The sequence below is a fragment of the Euleptes europaea genome, chromosome 5, assembly GCF_029931775.1.
Source record: "Euleptes europaea isolate rEulEur1 chromosome 5, rEulEur1.hap1, whole genome shotgun sequence".
In the NCBI taxonomy this organism is placed as follows: Eukaryota; Metazoa; Chordata; class Lepidosauria; order Squamata; family Sphaerodactylidae; genus Euleptes; species Euleptes europaea.
This window is the reverse complement of record NC_079316.1, coordinates 9,917,510-9,930,553: the sequence shown is the minus strand read 5'-3', so window position 1 is coordinate 9,930,553 and position 13,044 is coordinate 9,917,510. Positions and strand designations below refer to the sequence as shown.

At 41.7% G+C, this 13,044-nt stretch overlaps 1 protein-coding gene across 1 annotated transcript in view; it reads right to left on the bottom strand.

The window, feature by feature from the left end:
* The window catches only part of LOC130477899 (cytochrome P450 2J2-like), a 36,870-nt gene extending 36,343 nt beyond the window's left edge, over positions 1-527 (bottom strand). The window contains exon 1 of the mRNA XM_056849980.1: positions 360-527. Within this exon, the coding sequence (XP_056705958.1) occupies positions 360-527 (168 nt within the window). The remainder of the gene's footprint in view (positions 1-359) is intronic.
* Between the last annotated feature and the right edge of the window lie 12,517 nt (positions 528-13,044).

The window sequence follows — 13,044 nt, the reverse complement described above, 5'->3', positions numbered from 1 at the left end:
CATTAGGATGTGGCACGTATGGGGTCTCAAAATAACGAATAAATATACACAGGACCACCCTTTTAGTGCACTGGCATAAAACTGTTAATGGTTTACACTTAGATTGTTCTGTCATTTCTTTTTCTGTACAGCATCTCTAAGAAGCTGTTCAGTCCCATAGACATCGTTACCTGACATTTCCTTCACATGCTGATTATTCTAGAACCCCATTGCCCTTCAATGTACCTTAACTTATTCATTTTTTTTCTGAAAAGAGCCGTATTTCTGTACTGAGCCACATTTGGCCCCTGAGCCATAGACTGCAGAGCTCTGTTTGCTCATTGTCTTTTTCAGCAGATCAACTATTTAGAAAGAAGTACCTCAGCGAGAAGATCGGGATCGAATCTGAATCCAGACCGCACTATGCGTAGAACAATCTCGAGCCTAGAAGGCCCAGGAGGGTACTTCTTGTATGCCTGAAGCAGTTTCAGAAAGTGTAGAATCAGGAGACACACCAGCACAGCTACCAATATCGCCCATATCCACATTATGGTCCTTCTTGGTCTTGGTATCCTTCTAAGGCCTCTGTTGGGTTGAATGCACTTTGTTTGCTGGCTTGTTCTTTTTCCCCCCTCAAGAAGTGTTGTAGCTTCTCTCTTTATCATCTTTTTATACTGTCCACTTATTAAAGACACATGTGCAAGAAGCCTTAACAAGCAGAAATGGGAATTTCTGGCAGCTCTTCTAAGAGATTCTGAGATGAACAGAACAGTCCTGAGGGCCTCTTGCAACTGTGGCGCTGCTAGTCAGCTGCCTAAAGCAGGGGTGTTGAACTCACTTACTTGTAAGTGTTCTTCATCGAGTTGGCTTTTGCACACATGGGACTGTGCATGTGCAGGCCAGCCATGGAGAAAGATTTTGCTAGCTTCTAGAAAGATCAGCTCCTGAGAGTGCTCCTCCTCCTCCTCTCAGGCCAGTGTAGCAATTTTCCTGCCCAAATGACCATATGACCTGAGGGGGAGGGAGCACGCTTCTCTCAGGTCTCCTCTCTGTGCCGCGGTGAATCCGACGTATTGTAACCGTCGGAGTCCCACAGCGGGGAAAGGAGGGAGGGATGCGTAACTGCACAGAAGCCAATTCGATGAACAACAGTTACAGGTAAGTGCAGCTCTGTTTTACATATTCATGGCTTCTGCCCTGCAGGTGCCTCTTAGGTCAATTCGAGAAGGCAGCGGAAGCAGCCTGTGCCCTGGTGGAATAGACCTGAACTCTTTTGTACGCCAGTCTGATCACGGATGCTGTCCACTAAGACAGGGCCTGTGAAGATACTCCTTTACCCCTGTTTGGACCTCTGAAGCATTTGAAGAGGTTCTTCTGTAATCTAAACTCGGCCATCCTTTTTAAATAAAATAAAGAGTGCTCGCCTCACATCCAATATTTATAATGCTTTTTCAGCCCTAGATTTGGGGTTAGGGAAGAAACAGGCAGCACAGTATCCTGGGATAGGTGGAAGGATAACACCTCCTTAGGTAAAAAGGACAGACTAGGCCAAAGCACCACCTTATCTTTATGGAATTTGGTAAAGGTACCCTGGTACGGAGTGCTGTAAGGTCACTAACCTTCTTGGCCAATGTTATGGCCACCAGAAATGCATCTTTATATGATAGGAAGGGTATGTCACATGAACCTAGTGGTTCAAAAGGGCTGGTCATTAGTCCAGTCAATACTAGTGAGAGCCTCCTTTGAGTCATCGGGGGAGCCACTGGTGGATAAACATTGTCCTGTCCTTTTAGAAACCTTTTGGAGTTTGGGTTAACAAATAATGGTTGAGAATTGACTCCCACATGAAAAGCAGCTATTGCTGCCAAACACACTTTGATGGACAAATTGGTGAGTCCACAGTCTTTTAGGGACAGTAAGAAGTCAAACACTGCAGATAGTGAACATCAATACAGAACGAAACCTTTTCCCAGAGCCCAAACCGAAAACTTTTTCCATTTCGCAACATAGGATTTCCTGGGGGACAGTTTGTGAGTTGACAACAAAACGTCTGCTTTCCTATCCAACCCTTCTAGTTCTCTATTCCTGGACATTTCTCAGATTTCCATTTAGCAGCCAATGTAATCCTTACAGCTGTTATCATGTACCTAAAAAGTTCTGATTATCTTCCAACATTTGTAGGTGCAGTTCCTAATTGGATTTATGAAAAGTGTAGTTTTAAAAATTATTAGTATTTCTGCATGAACTTCTTTCCAGAACTTTTTGACTTTTTTTACAAGATCACCACATATGAAAAATGTCCCCTCATGCCCCTTACATTTCCAGCACAGTCCTCTATATTCTTTGTTCATTTTCTGAATGTCTTTCGGTGTGATATATCAATGGAAAAACATCTTGTGCCAATTTTCTTTCAAAGTTTGGCTAGTTGTGAATTTTATCACTTTAGACCATAACATCTCCTATTGTTGCATTGGTATCTCTTTCTCCTAGATTCTGCATCCATTTCACCATGCATGGTTTAACTTGTTCAGATTCAGTGTCATATTTAAGTAGCAATTTATACATTCTTCCTATAAGATGCTCCTTGTGTTTCACAAACAGATTTTCAAAATCAGGAGCGAAGACAATTTACTTGTACAGTGGTGTCTATTTCGTTCTCCCACCACCTGGAGGTTGGCAACCCTAGTTGCCAGGTCCCACTTTGCTACCAGTGGGAGGTTTTTGGGGCGGAGCCTCAGGAGGGCAGGATTTGGGGAGGAATAGACAACAGTAGACTTCATCACATGCACTGGATTTCACAAACAGGAGACCAGCACGAGTTAGTGGGGCAGCATCTAATTTCCCCTCCCCCGCTATTTCTTCTCCTTTCCTAAAGCCCCCATATCCCTTTCTTGTTTTCTACTTACTTCTCTCCATCCCATCCACCAACCCACCTACCTTTGTCTTCTCCCTGTATTCAGCTTACCTTCCTTCCCTCCAGCTGGCAGCCTCCACCTGGGAAAACTAAGGCCTAGTTGTGCAGTGCTGGCTGCCGGGGCCGGGCCCAGCTCTGGGTGGAGAAATTCCTGGAGATTTAGGGGTGGAGCCTGAAGAGGGTGGGGTTTGAGGAAGAGAGGGATCTCAGCAGCCAGCCTCTACAACTTTTAAATTCCACACATATGTCAAACATTGCAAATTGTATATGCTAAGTTGTGTGTGCGTGTGTTAAGTACCGTCAAGTCGCTTCCGACTCATGGCGACCCTATGAATGAAAGTCCTCCAAAATGTCCTATCTTTGACAGCCTTGCTCAGATCTTGCAAATTGAAGGCTGTGGCTTCCTTTATTGAGTCAATCCATCTCTTGTTGGGTCTTCCTCTTTTCCTGCTGCCCTCAACTTTTCCTAGCATGACTGTCTTTTCCAGGGACTCTTGTCGTCTCATGACATGCTAAGTTGTAAATGATGTGTTTTATTCTGTTAAAGGGGTAAAATTAGTTTTGGTTTGATAGGACAGTAAGTATTGCATTGTATTTCAGTTTCAATTAATTGTTCAATTAATGGTTCAGATTCTGTTTGAGCTGAAGAAGAAAAAGCAACGCTCTGTTTTGCTTCGACTCTGGGGGCTTCATGCTTGCCTGGCTCTGTTTTAGAAGCTCGCATGTGGGAGGAGCCAAGAGAGGGGCGTTTTCAAACGGGGCGACAGTTTAAGTGGCCATTGGGGGTTCTTCTCCCCACCCCCACCCTGTCCACTCAATGCCCGAGGGGAGTTTTGCCAGCATCTCTCTGGAGAAAGAGGGACCCCTTTTCCTGTCTGGAGTCGGTAGAAAGGGTTTCCAGTCAGCCAGGAGGGTTAGCATCCTCTCGGGAGCATCTCTGCCATCTTTCTCAGGGGACAGCAAAAATTCAATGGGATGTACTTGTATTTGGCTCTGTCTGGCTGTCAAGAGAGAAACCATCTTAAAGGCATTTTCCAGTTAGTTCCATCTAGGGTTGCCAGATCCCTCTTTGCCACCGGTAGGTTTTGGGGGTGGAGGTTGAATGATGTCAATGTATGCCATATATGGATTGTAGGACGGTCTGGAAAGAGGCTGTAACTTGGCTAACCAATCAAGGGAAGCCAAGAGGGCTGACGTTCGGGCATCTGTAGGGCTGGACATCTGTGATGGCTATAAAGGAGCAAGCACTGGACCATACGCTTTGAGCAGCTAGAAGCACTTGCATGTGCTAAGCTGTCTCCCATTTATTATGGCCACATAAATGTTTCAACAGATTTCTCTGTGTCTGGTCTTCTCTATCCCTAAGTAAGATTGGGTAAGGGGATAAGAGTATTGATTATTGATTGGTATTTCTGACAAGGTTGAGGAGGTTGGGGTCTGGAGAGGGGAAGAACTTCATTGCCGAAGAGTGCAATGGCCAAAGTGACCATTTTCTCTGGGGGAACTGATCTCTATTGGCTGGAGATCAGTTGTAATAGCAGGAGATCTCCAGCTAGAACCTGGAGGTTGGCAACCCTAGTTCCAGTTAAGTTCACTGTTCTCTGATTCTCTGCAGGTGTTTGCCACCCTCCCCCTCACCCCCGCCCCCAGTTTCTCATCAAGGCCATCTACTCAGGCCTGTTAATTAGCTTGCACGGTTCAGCTGTGGATCTGGTACAGCTGAACAGGAGGGGGAACTCGCTCTCACCCTGATAGCAATAATTTTCCTTTGGTGTTATGCTGCTCATTTTCAACTAATCAGCTGCACCTGGATCTGGGTTTTGAAGGTTTGGCAGCAGATGAGAATTGCCTCCCATGAGTTAAATAGAACTTGACAACTCTTAATACTATAAATTGTTTAGATCTGTCCATTTTATTGGGAAAACACAGGAATTTATGAATAGTGGGGAAGGTTCCTCATGTATAGCTATGTATGAAAGTATGGTCTAAGATCTGCAGAATGCATTAATTGGTTCCGCCTCTGTTGCTAGTAAGCAGATTAATAGTGGATTTAATGACTGCTATGACCAAGAGTCCTGACATAGATGGCCCAGGCTAGCCTGATCTCATCAGATCTCAAAAGCTAAGCAGGGTCAGCCCTGGTTAGTATTTGGATGGGAGAGCACCAAGGAATACCAGGGTTGCTGTGCAGAGGAAGGCGCTGGCAAACCACCTCTGTTAGTGAAACCACCTCTTGCCATGAAACCCCCAAAAAAGGGGTCACCATAAGTTGGCTGTGACTTGATAGCACTTTACACACACACACACACACACACACACACACACACACACACACACACACACACACACACACACACACGACCAAGAGTGCAGAAGTCTAAAAAGGTTTTTAAGAGATATGCATATTAAATATAGATGTTACCCCTCTGTAGATGCTGATATTGAGATTAAACTACTGAAAACAAAAATACAAAAGCCTAATAAAAGCCAAAAAGATGAAGGCTGCCTTGGGAGCTTGGAAGAAAATTAAACAAGCAGCAAAAGGTAATAATCCTTCACAATTTTGGAATTTGGTGACAGACTCTTTAAAAAAACCTGGCTTGTACTCAACGATTCCACACGAAATCTGGGAATCTCATTAAAGGGCATTGTATTCTTCATTAGAGCTGGAATAAAGTTGAGGATGGGTCTTAATGTGCTGACTAATTTGCTGGAATGGCCATCGGTTAGCCAATCAGAGATCAGAAAATTTATAGAAACTTTGAAATCAGGGAAAGCTCCTGGTTATGACTTGGTTTCTCTTGATCTTATCATGAGAAACCAAAGCTGGTGGATCCAATATTGACTAAGCTTTTTATGCTTATTGATAAAACAAGTAGGTTACCAAAAGGCTGGGAAGTTGCTATCGTTGTACCTATCCATAAGAAAGGTTGTATTAACAACCCTCAAAATTATAGGCCAATAAGTCTCTTTAGTACTATAAGTAAGCTGTATGCAAGGCATTTATATTGGAAATTGAGAGATTGGTTAGAAGAAAAAAATCTTTTAATAGAGGAACATGGTGGTTTTAGAGAAGGACAGTCCACCATGAACCATTGTATGTTACTTGACCATCTGATAGCAAAATATTCTTCAAACAAATGGGCCTCCTTTTATGTCACTTTTGTTGACTTAAGATCTGCTTTTGATTCTATGTATAGACGTCCCATTCAGTTTACACCATAATTTTTTTCTTGAAATAGAATCAAAAGCAGATCTTAAGTCCTAACGTCCTAGAGAATAAGACCAAATCATCAGCACACAACAAAAACAAAAAGTGTTTTCCACTAATTTTTGGCGGATGAACATTTAAATAGAAATTTAAATGATATTAATAGGTATCTTAACCTATTAATATCATTTATAAAATAGTTAAATAGAAGAAGGGCCAGTATGCAGCCCTGCTTCACTCCCTTTTCAGTTATGATTAAGTTCATAAGATGACTTTGAGGACTGCATCTAACCCTAATACCAGTATTTTCATGTATAGACGTCCCATTCAGTTTACACCATAATTTACTGGTATCAGGGTTAGATGCAGTCCTCAAAGTCATCTTATGAACTTAATCATAACTTGGGGTTATATTCCAGGCTTCACAAGCTAGAACAGCTCATATTAATTATACTGCATTAAATGCTCAGAAAAACTCAGGAGCAATTCAGACTTTTTTTTTGGCATAAAGGAGGATGATGTATCCCAGCTGCAATAAAGGCCTTTGAGGCCAAAACCCTTGTGCAAATAACCTATGGGCACCACTGAGCATCTCTGGTAATATATCTAGTTTGGAGAAGATTCAGTCCAAGTTTTTAAGGAAAATTCTTCAGGTGCCGAATAATATTTCTAATGCTGCACTTAGAATCGAAACTGGGATGGTTAATGTCTATTTGGGTGGTCACACTTTTGTTTTGGCTAAAATTGTTGTTCCAAAAGAAGGGTCTAATAACTCTAATATTTGTAGCACCTTGGCAAACAGCACTTAAGAAAAAGTTGGGGTATTTCTGGCTTTCGTACAAGTTTGACCTTATGAGAAAACAAAGGAACTTGTTAAAACCAGAGTGATAGAAGTAGAAAGGCAACATGATTTAAATAAGATCTTGGATCCCCTTTTTAGAAAGGACTTGCTCAATAGGAGCGTCATGATGCCATATTTGTTTAATATTACAAATTCTGAGTATTGAAGATCTTTTATGCTTCTTTGGCACAATGCTTTACACTCTACATATTTAGACGGGAAATATAATAGACTTCCGATGGAAGCACGTAAATGTATCTGTAAAGAAGGTGAACTCGAAACCACCGAACATGTGCTATTTGAATGTAAGCATGTGCTATTTGAATGTAAGCATGTGCTATTTGAATATATGACCATATATATACAGGACTATTCATTCATTCATTCATTCATTCATTCAAACCTTTATTGGCATAGATCTTTTAAGTACATTAATCAGTCATTAAAATACAGTATAAAAATGTTAAAATATCAATAAAATAGTTAAAATCTGTTATTCTTAAAGTGCTATGTAGTTCATTTAAAAGTGCTTAGCTCTGTGGAAGAGCTTGGCGCAGAGCTCCTAGAGAGGTTTACAGGACTATTAACATCATTACTTGTAGAATGTCCTAGAGTTTTAAGGAAACAACGCCTTAAATTATTACTGTTAGATACAAGTGAGGTCTTAATGAATAGAGTTGCCAGATTTGCTTGGTTAGCAATAAAAACAAAGGCAGCGCTGGACTAAATCTATACAATGGCTATGGAAGTATAGCATGAATATTGTTTGGAACCTTATAGATTGTATCATCCTTATTAATTTCTGTGTATTGATTATTTCTGTAATGTCTATGTCTCTTTTAAATATTTGAATTTTGTTTTAACCTGAATATTTGTGTTTTTATCATTCTGTTTTATTCAATGGTCCATGACTGTAATAAATTTAATTTGATTTTATTTAATAAAGAGGGTAGAAAAAAATCCCCAGAGTTTCAAAGTTTTTACCCTAGTATGTGTATTGGTTAACAAGCAGAAAGTGGGAATTAGATTTTATTCCGCGGACCAAATTATTAATTGCGGGAAAGTCAAGATTGCAGTGGAACTGGGATCAATATGAAATTTTGGTAAATAAAAAACAAAAACAAACTGGTCATTCCGAAAAAGTACAGGCTACAGATACTGCAGCTAGCTCATGAGACAGCATCAACAAAACAAGAGACAGGGTACAGGAAAGATTTTATTGGCCAAGTATGGGAATGGACATTAGAGCCTTCTGCAAGACGTGTGAAGCGTGCCAGCTGGTGGGCAAAGCTCAAGTCAAGACTAAGGGACTCTTGCAACCCATAACAATTGTGACTGAAGCTTTTTCCAAGATTGGAGTGGGCTGTGTGAAGGTGTGCGAGACTGCAGAGAGAAGAGGATCTGGGTGCATTACGAAGCCCCTCTCACTTTCTGAGGCCTTCCTTCTAAGGGAAAAGTGTGGGTACGTATCTTTGTTGCATGCCTGGTTGTTATTGGGTTTTGCCCTGTGTGTCGGATTGGCTTGGCACCACATCTGGGCTGGAAGCGGTGCCCCCAGACCTCCAGCTACCTGGAATTGTGTGGCGGGACATGGGTTTTGTTGGGTGTGTGCTGCCAGAGCATGCCTGGGTGCTGGTGTCTGGCCTCTGCCCTACACATAGTGTCAGATTGTGGTTTTGTACTGGATGGCAAAAGTGCCCCCACTTTTGATTTTGTTGTGGTGTGTTGTGTTTCAGGGTTTTTGTAAAGAGTCTTGGCTCTATTACCCTTCTCTATGTGGTTTGTTGTGCTGCTGGATTGGGTTGGTGTCTGGTTGTGTAGGGCTTGCATGGGTTCTTGGGGAGGGAGGCATTGGCCTGTGCTTACTCACATACCTCTCCACTTTTCCACTGGAACTTAGACCTGTCCTCCCATTGCTTTGCATGGGCCCATGGAAACCAATGATGAGAAAGTTTGCTTGGCAATTCCCAGCACATGTGAAATAGGGTCACTGTAGTCTATGGAAAAATATTTCCAAAGCTCCTGTGGGGGTGTTTTTGGAGGTAGAGTCCCCAAATTTTCAGGGTAGCTTGAAGGGACTCTCCTTGCATGAACCCCGAAGTTTGGTGAAGAATGGATCAGGGGGTCCAATTTATGGGGTCTGGAAGGGGTCGATCCCCTCCTCCATAGAGAAGCATTGTAAACTTGACCATACGTCTCTATGGAGGAGGGGGGCCACCCCTTCTGAACCCCCTAAAATCGGACCCCCTGACCCAATCTTCACCAAACTTTGGGGTTCATGCAAGGAGAGCCCCTTGAAGCTACCCTGAACATGTGGGAACTCTACCTCAAAAAACGGCCCCACAGTACCTTTGAAAAAAAATTCCTTCCCTGCAGATCGGTCTATAGGTGATAATGTATGTGGTCAATTTCAACCCAAACTCTTTTAATATAGATTACTAATATTTTTAATATAAACTAATGATCAATACTGAAAATTCTCGCGACAGTTCTCCCATTTTTGGGTTGAATTGACCCAAACTATTTAGTGGGTTGTGTCCTGAAGGTATACATATTGCTGGCATACATGGCATACATGGTGTGAGGCAATAAAGCATGATTATAACAGAAACAGAAATAAATAAGTTCAGAATTATAATGTACACAAGTATGTTAACTCATCCTGTTAAACTTGGAAATTAATTTTGTACCTGGGGTTTGTGATTGCAGAAGTGTTGTTGTGCAGGGCGCCTCCATTTTCCTATCAGCTAGCTGCTGAAACTATTCCATACATCCTATTTCCTTAACTTATTGGGTACCTCCCTGTATACTTTCTAATATATTCTCCTATCTGTCTACCCTCATTCTGTGGAGCTTCTATAAAGCTCCTCCTTCAATGTGCGTATGGTCATTGCAAAGTGGTATGAGGTTGCTGGGTCTGTGAATTGATGTAATATATATATTGGGACCATTTTATTACAATTTGCTATAGAGTTAAATGTTGTCATACTGAGGTCCCCCATTTGTTTATAACAAAGGCTTGCTTTTCATAAACTATGTCCAGAATCAAAAGTCCTGGGGTATATTTAAATAACTAAATTTGGAATATTTCAGATTAGTTTGCTGGCTGGAACTGTGAACAGAACAGCCATGTATTGTAAAGTCCTTTCACAGATTCAACAATTTCATACCTAAACCCACACAGAAACGAAAACAACATATCTCTCACCATCAATTGACATTCACAATCATTGCTTAGTACTAATTCAAAACACTGCACACCCAAGCATCTACATAGTTCCCTAAATGTTCTGGATTGTCGTGGGGTGTTGGGATTCCCTTTCTTTTTATTAAAACTTCTTGGGGATTGGTGAGGGATTTCTCCCAGAGTCTCGTTCAGTGGGGATACTCCTAACTATCTATATAAAAAAATGTTTCTTACTAATCTAGATGGGAAAGCAATACTTTGTACATTTATTGTCAGCAAGTGTCCATTGTTGTGGATCAGAGGCTCAAAGTTCAAAGCAAAATGAGGACAAACATTTAAAGCAAAGCTCAAAAAAAAAGCTTCAAGGGTCATGAGTTGTCTCTGGTGGCTGGGGTGTCACGATGTAAAAAAAATATAGTTCTCATTGGGGCACTGGGCTGGTGGTCGCAGGAAACGCCTCCTCTTGTAGCGTAAAGAGAGGCGGGGGGATTGGGCTAGGGTTCTCGTCTCCTTGGTTGGCCTGGCTCTTGGCTGGCGCGTTCTGCAGTTGTCTCAGGGTTGACAAGCTTCTGTGCATGTGAAGCATGGTTCCACTGGTCTCTTAGGTAGCAGTAGCTGGTATACCAGGAGCGGTTTGTGCAGCCCTTCCCACTTTGGCTGGAACTTGTTGTGCCTGCGGCATGTCAGTGTCCACACCAGGTCCCCTGGCTTGATGTTTTGCCACCGTCAGCCGGTACTGATTGTACGTTCTGCACCTCTCCATGGATGACCCTCAAAAGTATTGAAAAAGACAAAACATGTTTAGTAATCATGCTGCGTTCCTCCGCTAGGCTGGTGTAGCCAGGAGAATTAAAAGAATAATAAAACCAAAAAGCAAAATTAAAAACAAAATTAAAAATAAAAACAGGGATGTTTCATGGCTGCGGGAAGTGGGGTTCTGCCCCCCGACAATCCAGTATTAGTGAATAACATAACTAATTAGTAAAGACTTAACTACCTATTACATAATCTAACTACATAACTTAATTAAATTAAAAGATTACAAGTTTCTCCAACCAACCTCCCCCCATTCCCAGGTGACTCATGAAATTAGGTGCCTGGGCTATCTTGTGCCCCCATTTGTAAAACCATGGCTTTCCGTGTTGCCAAAGGAGGCTGCACGGTCTGCCAGGGCATTTTCATAGGTGTCAAAGGTGATTAGGTTTCCAGTAGCAACCGGAGTTCTTGGAGGGTTGCTTTTACTCTCCCCCTCCTTCATATCCTGGGCGGCTGTGTGGCAGGCATTTGCAGGGATGAAGGAGCTTGGGGGGTCCAAACAGTTGATTAGCAGTTCTATTAAAAGATTGGGGCTTTTTTAAAAGTTTCCAAAATTCCAAACATAAGATAAAGTAAAAAAATGGGAAAAGTCCAAAATGACAACATGAAATAAAACTTATAAGTACAAAGCCCATAATGGATATTCCCCCTATAAAAGTTTTAATTTAATATAGAACTGCAAAAAAACCTTCCAAATTCAAAATGCAAAAACAAAACAAAACAAAATTTTTTTTTTGCTTGTCACCACCACAAGCCATGTGCAGAGTGCACCTTGAAAGCAGGGATGGGTTCCAGATTGGGAGAGCAATGAGGCTCCCAATGCTTACAATTCATGGTATTTTACACAAAGCAAGTTTCAAAATTGTTTTTCAAATTAAAGCAAAAATATAATTAAAAATAAAAATAGAGCTCTTGTGTTTCCTGATTATTGAGGTCCTTGCTGTGAATTTGCTAAATGTTAAGCAAACCACAAGGTTCCTGCAAAAGGGGGCCCAAAGAAGACAGAAAGTGATGGCACCTCTGTGCTTACACAGAGTGTCAGGGCTTGCTTTGCAAGCCAGAGAGCGAGACCTTAAAAAAAATTCCTTTAGAAGTGGTGCTTGGAAGGGGGTGTAAGACAGAACAGTGCAGAGGAATGTGTTCCTTTACAGACAAGGCCGTTGGGGGGGGGTGATTTGCCTCCAGTCGCTTCTCAAAAGTACATCTTATCTATCTCAGGCAAGGAGTAGACGGGCGCTCTCAAATGGTGAAATCTTTGGAGGGGGGTAGGGTGAATGCATTTCTTCAGCACAAAGTTTGAGCTGTAGAGAGTGTCAGTGGGCCTGGTGATTACGTTCCTTCCCCCTCCTCCCTCTGAATGAAGGCAGAGGGCTGTTTTGGCAAGACATGACTCGTGGTAAGGCCAACCTGTTCTCTTTGCAATTAACAGTTTTCTAGGCTTGCATTTGAAATCTATACAACTTCTTATAATTTTGTCTTTGCCCAAGTTTAATGCTTGCTTTAGTGTACAAAATTCATTTATCTGAGGTGGCCAAATGATTTGAATCTGGATCGTTGGATTCAGAGTCCAGAGTGCTAACCATTACACTGTTTCCAAGAGAGGCCAGTGGGCCTGAGGTGGAAAAGGGGGACGGAAAATTCTGAGCCTTTAGAATGGGCTTATTATTATTTTTTATAGGAAATTTTTCAACTGTAAATTTCTCTTCTTTCAACAGAAACCCACCTTTTAGCCCCTTAGTTTTAGGTTAACTCCAAGAGTGTTGCACTGTATGCTTTTACCAATTTAGAGGGGTTTTCATTAGTCATTTTCTGTGTAAGAAGGGCCCTTGCTTGATATTTGGTAAATCATTTTCAAACCCTTTTCTAGTGTTAATTTACAAGCTTATTTTACCATTTTAGCAGCTGCATTGCTGGATCTAATAGTCTAAACAAATTTGTCATTGGTCATGGGTGTGCCAGTCCAGATATACCTGGAAGTTTGGCAGACCCACTATCAATGCAAAATCAGATTCCTCAGTCCTTTCAATTTGTTTCTTTTTATCTCTGACTTTCAAAACAATAGCCAGTACTTAAGCCAAATGCAGAATTAAACAGGA